The 8,917-nt window shown below is 45.2% G+C and overlaps 1 protein-coding gene across 1 annotated transcript; it reads right to left on the bottom strand.

Annotated features, from left to right (window-relative positions):
• Window positions 1–1,130: 1,130 nt before the first annotated feature.
• LOC4339240 (cyclic nucleotide-gated ion channel 4) lies at window positions 1,131–5,980 on the bottom strand. Its single transcript, XM_015782309.3, has 5 exons — window positions 5,106–5,980; window positions 3,785–4,000; window positions 3,368–3,693; window positions 2,271–2,703; window positions 1,131–1,840 (listed from the first exon to the last, which is right to left on the bottom strand). The coding sequence occupies exons 1-5, from the start codon at window positions 5,691–5,693 to the stop codon at window positions 1,328–1,330; spliced, it is 2,076 nt and encodes a 691-aa protein (XP_015637795.1). The 5' UTR covers window positions 5,694–5,980; the 3' UTR covers window positions 1,131–1,327.
• Between the last annotated feature and the right edge of the window lie 2,937 nt (window positions 5,981–8,917).

Genomic DNA, 8,917 nt, shown 5'->3' with positions numbered 1-8,917 from the left:
AAACTTGCCTTTGGGTGTGTGAGCGTGCCAGTTGATTTGATCCTGCAATCAACAAGAAACAAAAACAAAGAAACCGCGGTTAAATCCATAAACGATAGCCGATCGGCTAGATGCTGATGACATATCATTTATCTTTGAGCCGATGTCATAGGTAGATTGATCGGCGATCATGAATAAGTGATTAAAGAACTAAATCTACTCGATCGACTGTAGATATTAACAATATGTAATCCCTATATCGATATATACTTTGATACTCAGACTACCAAATTTGGTCGTTAACACCTATATTTCTACAATACACGAAGCGAACCATAAGTTACCCATATTTCTACAGTTTCACTGTTGTTATTAATTGTGTTGACAATTACGAGTAAATGTATTTAATGTTTATACTGCTATGAACATATAAATAGAGGGTTCGATGTTAATCTCTTTTGAACAATTCACTTGCATGAAAGATGAGCCCCTATATCCCAACATTTGCTTGCAATGTAAGATAGGGGCATGGCATCGTTGGTGCTACGAAATATCCAAATATGTCCACGGTATATATGTTTCATATTATTTTACTTGCATTGTCTGCTCTTTGTCTAGTTTTCTCTATCTACATAATGCGATGAATATAAATGATATATTTATATGCAATTATCATTTCAGAATCCAAGGGATCTGACCATTGCTAGTTCCCCAGATAAATATTTTAAACTTGTTAGAAATTTGAATCCTCTCTAGATAGCTGTTATGAAAAAAGTTGGATCTGCAGGACTGTTAACAATGCCCGATGTGAACATAATTGAAAGATATGTATTTGGTTGGCTTACCGCTATGACGTCGATCGATACGGGCACGGAACTGTGCGAGCTGGGCCTACAGCTCCACTTATGGGCTGAGCCGAAATATGGGCACAGAATTGTGCGAGCTAGGTCTACAGTTCCACTCGTGGGCTGAGCCGAAGAGAGGCAAGCCGAACAAAGGAAGGTAGCGGACTAGGTTGGGACTGGAGCTAGAAATGAAGGAAGGAATGAGCATTCGGTTCAAAACCAAATGAGAGGTATATAACAATGTATACCGTTGCAACGTACGGGTGTTATATAATACGGAACACATGATAGAAATAACTCATCCTATATTCTAACTCATATTTATTCACGGATTCAAATAGAACTCATACAATATATTTTCCACTATCGTATCATTCCCGCAACCGTCGGGTCAGGCGGGTGCGGAAAATACCCGCCCGTTTTCACCCCTAAATACAAGATCCCAACGCTTCCCCATTCTTGAATCCGTGTACAGGCAGCTGATCTGATGCAACAGGAGTCATTTAGAAGTCGTCGTCCTGGTTGGGCTTGGGGGAGGTGAGGATGGCGGTGTAGAGCCTGAGCTTCTCCTCCCCGAGGGACGAGCACCGCGAGAGCGGCCTGCGCGGGCGGATGAAGGAGAGCGAGGCGAGCGTCTTGCGGTGCTTGTACCGCCGCCACGCGAGCTGCACGGCGACGGCCGCCCACGTCCGCCACCCGTGGGAGTAGTACCGCGCGCTGCGCCGCACCTTGTCGCTGGTGAAGGTGTACCGGAAGTGCTGCGTCACGTACTTGACGTCGCCGGCCTCCAGCCCGAACGCCTCCGTGCTCTCCGCCGTCACCAGCGTCGACGACGACGCCGGCAGCCGCTCCATGAACGGCCGCCTCATGCACCACGACAGCAGCTCGTCCCCGCTGAAGTTCCCCGGCCCCAGCGTGCACCAGCTCGTCGCCCCGTTCCTCATCACCTGGCTGCACTGCAGGTGCCCCCTCACTATGAACAGCATCCTCTGCACCGGGTCCCCTTCTCTCACAATCTGCACAAAACCAACCAACCACACCTCAGCTTCTAGCAATGGACATGGTTTTTTCTACACCTAACTATCATGACACCCATTATTTGTATGCAACCTTAATAGTTATTTAAAAAGTTGAAAAGAAAATAGTAACATTAATGAGATGACATAAATTTGATCTATAACTACAGAAAGAGAAAATAATAAAATCAGATAGTGAATAGTACTGTATATAAAATTTATTATTTTTATCTTTTTATGTATAAATCGAACCTAAATTTATGTGGTTGTATAGCGTCTTATATTATCATAATCTATCTTATCAAATTATATAAAACTTTTATATAACTATTTAGATCACATACATATAACGTGTTGTAACGCATTTTTCCGTTCCCGCCAACAATGACTTGGCTTCCAAAAGGCCTAAGTGTGTGAGCAGAGTACTCACGATCTCGCCCTTGGGGAAGATGAGGGACTTGACGCGGTCGCAGATGTTCTCGAGGACGAGGTCGTCCATGTGGTGGAAGAGGGGGACCTGGCGGACGAGGTCGAGGCAGAGGTGGTACTTGATGTCGCGGCGGAGGCCCTCGGGGAGGTCGCGGACGATCTGGCACTCGTCCACCCCGCGCGTCGCCGCCCACCGCTGCCGCTCGAACTGCCGCACCCGCTGCCGGAACCCGTGCGGCACCCCCTTGTGCTCCATCCACCACTCCAGCCCGCGCAGCCGCGTCTGCATCGCCTGCTTCTTCGACGTCGTCGCGTTCAGGAACACCTTGATGTTCCCGATCAGCATCGTCACCAGGATCAGGCCCCCCGTGATCGTCATTATGTTGAACACGATCTCCACCCACTCCGTCGTGCTCTCCAGATTCCCAAACGTGCTGCAACAAACATGCAAAAACTTATCAATGGGAGATGGATTTTCATTTCTCGAGAGGGCGTCCTTCGGTTTTTTTTTCATGTCACCTGAATAGTCATGAAAAAATTAAAAGGAAATTGACAATGTGAATTTGTATGAAATATATACATAATATATCAGCCCCATCGTTTGGCCTAAACAGTCAAAGAATAAGCCAAAATTTGAATTTTTGAACTTGATTTTGAAGTTGATTTTGATATGCTTTTAACGTAATTTTTTTGTTAATGTTGGCTTTTAAGTCGCTACGTACAAATCTACAAAAGTTTTACTTATAAATTAATTTTTATTTTTTAATAAGCCATTTTAGCTTATTAGGCAAAATGGGTAACCGATGGGAGCCTATAACTCCACAAACATATAAAGCTAAATTCAAATGAAAATAGTTAATGTGCATTCGCAGTTTTTTTTTTTGCAATTTACATATGTCAAATTTATACTTGTATTTCTGTGAAGTGATATATATTTAATATTAATCTATCTTATAAAAAAGTTTTAAAAAATAATAACTATTTAAGTGATATGCAAGAGGATATGACCTCGAAAGATGAAAACACTTTCCCTTATAAATAACAAGATCAGATGAGCATTTAAGAACTAAGAACACAGTTATTAGATCTTTGATTCACCTGAGGGTCATGAGGCCCCAGAAGATGGGGAGGAGCATCTTCTCGAGGCGGCTGGGGTTGGAGACGAGCATGACGGTCCACTTGTACGCGCCATACTGGTAGTTGTCGCCGCTGCTGAGGCACACGTTCCTGGCCGTCGCGTTCCCGCCCCAGGCGAGCCGGTCGCCGCCGACGGACGCCACGGCGGCGCCGTAGTACAGCGGGTCGACGCACGCCACCGCCGCCGTGGACGACGCGCACGCCGGCAGCCCGGCAAGCAAGCACTGCTCCTTCAGGCACTTGGTGGCCCTCTGGACCCCCAGCAAGTACCAGCACGCGCCCACCGCCTATTGCAAGAACAAAAAAAAACACAAACGCCATTGACGACACTTGATGATGGCATCCAGTGCTGATTAGTTAGTGTAAGTTATTACTGACGTGAGCGGCGACGAAGTAGGCTATGAGGTTGAGGGCGATGCCCCACCAGATGGTGCCGAAGATGTGGCCGGACTGGTTCTGCATCCGGCGGAGGAAGACGACGGAGTGGTAGATCTTTGGCAGGTACTCCAACATGAACGCCACCAGCATCACCGTCATCACCGCCGTCGTCGACCCCGCCCGTATCATCGCCGGCGCCGCCACCCAAACCACCACCTGCATACATCACACACATACACGAGGGCTGAGGCTGAGTTCTTCTCCAATTTTCCCAACTCACGTACCTCGTTTTTCACGTGCACGCTTTTCAAACGGTTTATAAACGGTGTGTTATCTATAAAAAAATTTCTATACAAAAGTTATTTTAAAAATTCACATTAATCTTTTTCTAAAAAAATAAATACTTCACTAATAAAAAAATATATCGCTATGTTTTACGAGCGCGGGAGATAAGTTCTCAGCCTCACCTTCCGAACACAGCCTGATCACTGCATGATGAGAGAGCCTATATAATATTGACACGAAAAAACACATAACGAACACAACCACAAATTAAATTCAGATACTACAAACTAGACGTAAGAGCCGTAAAGCAATGGCCATTGGCCCCATCGATCCCCAATTATACAAACAAATACGAGCAGCTAGCAGCAGCTACAGTATAAATGCATAAACTAGCTATCCATGAAGGGCACATGCTGTAGCAGATAGACGAATAATGTGCATTGGGACAAAGCTGCCAGCAGAAACAGAACGAATGAATTCCCTATACCCTGCACTGCTCGCTCGTTCGTCTGTTCATCGACAGATCGAGACTGATCGATCGATATGGACGGACCGGGCACGTTGCTGTGCACAGAGCTCATGCGATCGTTGAGCTTAATCAGTTAAGAGCCGTCTAGTGAAATGACTGCAATAATTTGCAAAGCTAGCTAATAGCTACAAGCTGCGTACTGTACTGGTATTTTGGACACGGCGAGTTGTCACGTAAAGACACGCACAGTGAGTGAGCCATTCGTTACCCGTGTTGACTGTTGAGCAAGATCAAATATAAATTACATTTAGGTGAATCCCTACAAACTAATATCAAAAAAAAAATCCCTACAAACTAAAACAAAATTAAATACTGCAGAAGTTAAAGTTCTACACCTCTGCTGCAAAATGGCATACTAGAAAATAGGATTTGAACGGACGATTTTTTTTTAGAAAAAAAAATTGATACTGATACTGATTACTGGACTAATAGTAGACATGATTAACACCATAAAAACTACAGGAACATATTTGCAAGAGAGCCTTGTAAATGGATCGATTTGCCCACCTGCATCACGGGGAGAATGACGAAGAAATCCAGCACCAACCATTTCCTGTACCTCCCGTGGTCACGGAGCTTGTTGCTCGCGGCGGCGTCCGCGTCCGCCGCCGGCGCCGGCGCCGCGGCCTCAGCCTCAGGCTGCTCCTCGTCGGGGCCGGCGGCGCACGCCCGCTCCCGCCCGGCGCGCGAGACGCGGAGCTGCGTCACGATGTTCCACGCGTGCATGGCGTCCACCATGCACCGGAGCGCGGTGACCGCGGCGGCGAGCCAGCCGTCGAGGAAGACGCACATGAGCGGCCCGCTCAGCGACACGGCGTACAGGAACAGCGGGTCCACCATGAGCCCCGCCGCGCAGGCCAGCAGGTACGCGCGGTTCCACTCCCTGACCCACCTCGCCCGCGGGTCCGCCGCCGCCCACGACGCCGCGGCGCCGCCGCCGAGACGCCGCCACCGCTGCCGCCGCCGCAGCACCAGACGGCGCTTGGACGACACCTCGCCACGCGGCGTCCCTCCATGTTCCGGCCCCCGCGCGTCGCCGGGAGGGGAGCTGCTCGACGAGGAGGTCGACGCGCGCGTGGAGAGCTCGCCTGACATGGCGCGCGGCGGCGTGCAGCTACGGCGGCGGCGAGCCCGTCGATCGAGCACCACCGGAGGGGCACGAGCATGTGGAAGCGAACGGCTCTCGCCAGGTAGATGGATAGCTTCGTTGTACAACAGCAATTGGTGCCTCTCGTGCACTCAGACTCAGTGACCGTACATAAAAAAGGGTCTCGTTTTGTACGTACATGTGAGACAGAGACATGCGTGTCAGCGTGTGCTGCATTGCAGATTTGCCATGTGTCTCACTTGATCTTTTTCTCACTGAATTTTCACATCGGTCTACATGATCAACCATGTTTGGTACTATGGGGCTGTTTGGTTGGCTCCTAAAGGTTGCCATGCCAAATCTTAGATATGCCACAATTCGTTAGTATAGTGTTTGGTTGGTTGTCACACTTATGTCATGTCCCACCTTACAAATCATTGGGCCTACGCGTCATAAACTCAAATTCTTACCAAACTTAGCCACACTTGTGGCCAACAAATTACTAGCCTCACTTTGTGTGGCATAACACACTTGTGGCAAAGTGAGAGGTGATAAACTTAACCATCAACCAAACAACCCCTATATTTCTCTTAAGGGCATTGTCTAACAACTCAATTCTCAACGTGTCGTAACAAAAATCATCTCAACACACGCACAAGTGCCCTAATCATCCATGATCAAGTACTCACGGGTGAAGATCAGGCGATCTTGAGAAATCAGATAAGTTCCCTTGTACTCGGAGAAAGCTATCTTAGAGCAGATACAATAGCAGGCTATAAGCTAGCTATAAATATATTTTAAAGAGATAAAAGAAAAGAGAGAAGAGCAGCGGGCTACAGATCTGTAGCCAACTGCAGCACAGACTCCAAGACGTACTGTGTATATGACAGGTAGAACCAGATACTAATAGTATAGTAAACAACTATTGTATGAATTGACTATTACATTGGCTATAGATGATTTATAGCTAGTAGTTGGCTATTATATTAAACTTGCTCTTAGTTGAATGATCAATGAACACGAGTGGATGTCAGTTTAATGCTCTCGCTTCATTGATGGCTATATTGAAGCGATGTTTGGATTGAGCGAAAACAAAACACATATTGACATATAGAAATAAACATACATATAAAAAAAAGGAAATGACAGCATGAAGGTTGCGACAGTGATGGAGGATTGCAGCGTGGCAATGGCGGCTTGATGCCCAGGACGGTGCTGAATGGTCCGGACTAGATCCGGCTGCTCTCCGGCATAGGAAGGGGATTTTGTTGTGGCAGCTCCGCAAAGGTGGTGGCTCGAGGCGACAACGATGGTCTCATTTTCCTGCTATAGAGGATCAAAGGTGTTCTTGGATCGGAGGTGGTTCTGAAGACATCCGGTGAGGGTGGATTCAACCTAATAGCCAAATCTAGTGTCCTTCAGGTGAGCGAGGTGGCTATAACAAGAACCAAAGATGACGGGCTTGTTAGTGTTGTTGTGGTAGCCAGTTGCTGGACCTGACCTAATGGCCAGATCCAGTATCATTATGGTGAACAAAGTGTCTTTAGTGAGCAACAAAATCTGTAGGATGACGATAGGTTAGTTGTTAATGTCGGCAACGGCTGGGGCATGACACATCATCTAGGGCCTAAGTGCCGCTTAGATATGGGGTATCTATGTCCATATTCGTTCATAGAACAAATAGTGTTCGTGGGGCTTTTTCTTCATTATTTTCACTGGACAGAGTCAGTCAGCAAAGGCACTAGGGTCCAAGATCAGGATCGATTGGATTTGGCCGACAGTAAGGGTAGCGTGGGGAAGGAGTCTATTAGATGTGGATCGATCGTGCATGAGGGGTGTAGGAGTTGGAACTGCGCGTCAAGATCGACTCAGTGCGTTTTTTTTTTTTTGCGTGGCATCACTCATAAGGTAGTAGAAGATCGAAGCTAATATGAGTATTCATGTAAGGGATATAGAGACTGGATTTCTATGCATTACTTTTAAAAAAGAAATAACAAATCCTATATAAAATAGAGGACTGAAAAATAAAGGAAATTGTAGATGTATAGTTGTTTGGAACAGAAGAATTTTAGACTTGCTTAAATTAACAAGCCCTAATACTACCACACAATCGTTGTGCTCTCAATTTTGTAAATCAAACATAATTTAACTTTAGGATGCTTTAAGATGATTTCTAACGCGTTCATGATATATTATTGCTATCTGGCGCATGTGCGTTCCTAGTGCACACTATTTCATATGAATGTTTTCATATAAAAGTTCCTTCGATGAAAGTTCTTTGGATGTATGTTTTGCGTATGAAAGTATTTTGGGTAGAAGTTATATGGATGGAAGTTTTTTGGAAAAAAATATTTTTTTGGAACGAACATGCGCTAAATAGCAACCCCCTTCATAATAAACATTACTTATTGTGTAATGCATGCATGGAAGATCTTATCGATCCCGTTCTATATTTTATTTGGAGAACAAAATTTGGATTAGGTGCCAAACATGATATGCAAGAAAATTATCTTCGGATAATTGTATCAGAAATGATTGCAAAGGACAGGGACATTACTATTCTAAAATCATAGCTAATAATATGGTTGCAAGGAAGAACATCAAAGCTTTCTTTTAAAGCACAACATTTGCCCACGATGATTTTTACAATTTTTGTTAATGAATTCGTCCAACATTGGTGTTCATAGCCTTATAGCTAGTCTCCTCTACCAAGCGTGTATTAAAATTAGGAAAGTTTATAGAGATGAGGGAATGGTGCGCGTAAAACAATAAGTATGCTGAACTCTTTTTATCATTATTATTTAACCTTTTCAATTTTTAACTTTAAAAATAAACTCTCCTAAAAGTTATTTTCAAAACTGAACCTTTTAACCATGCCGATCTGACTGTCATGGCAGCGTTGTTTCGTGCCTCGCTGGTCTAGCTAACGTTGCAGCGTTGTTTCGTCACACTAGGCAATTAAGATGGCATGGCTAAAAGTTCAAATTTTGGAAATGAGTTTTGGGAGCGCTAATTTTTAAAATTAAACCTTAAAAGCTTTCAACAAAATAACAAAAATACAAGTATATGCGTCATCCTTGTATCTCCTTAAGCTTCTGAATATGCACTTGTGCTAGCCGTCAAAAGGAAAAACAGAATGGAAGTTCACGATTCATGAAGAAGCAAGCAGAGAGACACTGGTAGGAGAGGGAGGAAACTTCGTGGCAACTTCCAGCAGATCGTTCCCAATTCA

Source organism: Oryza sativa, chromosome 5, assembly GCF_034140825.1.
Source record: "Oryza sativa Japonica Group chromosome 5, ASM3414082v1".
In the NCBI taxonomy this organism is placed as follows: Eukaryota; Viridiplantae; Streptophyta; class Magnoliopsida; order Poales; family Poaceae; genus Oryza; species Oryza sativa.
The sequence above is the reverse complement of the archived record's forward strand: the minus strand, read 5'-3'. Positions and strand labels throughout refer to the sequence as shown.

Coding starts and splice junctions, on each gene's coding strand:
- LOC4339240 (XM_015782309.3), bottom strand. CDS start 5,693: ATGTCAGGCGAGCTCTCCACGCGCGCGTCGACCTCCTCGTCGAGCAGC. Junction 4,001..5,105: donor TCATTCTCCCCGTGATGCAG/GTGGGCAAATCG, acceptor TGATGTATGCAG/GTGGTGGTTTGGGTGGCGGC. Junction 1,841..2,270: donor TCTTCCCCAAGGGCGAGATC/GTGAGTACTCTG, acceptor GGTTTTGTGCAG/ATTGTGAGAGAAGGGGACCC.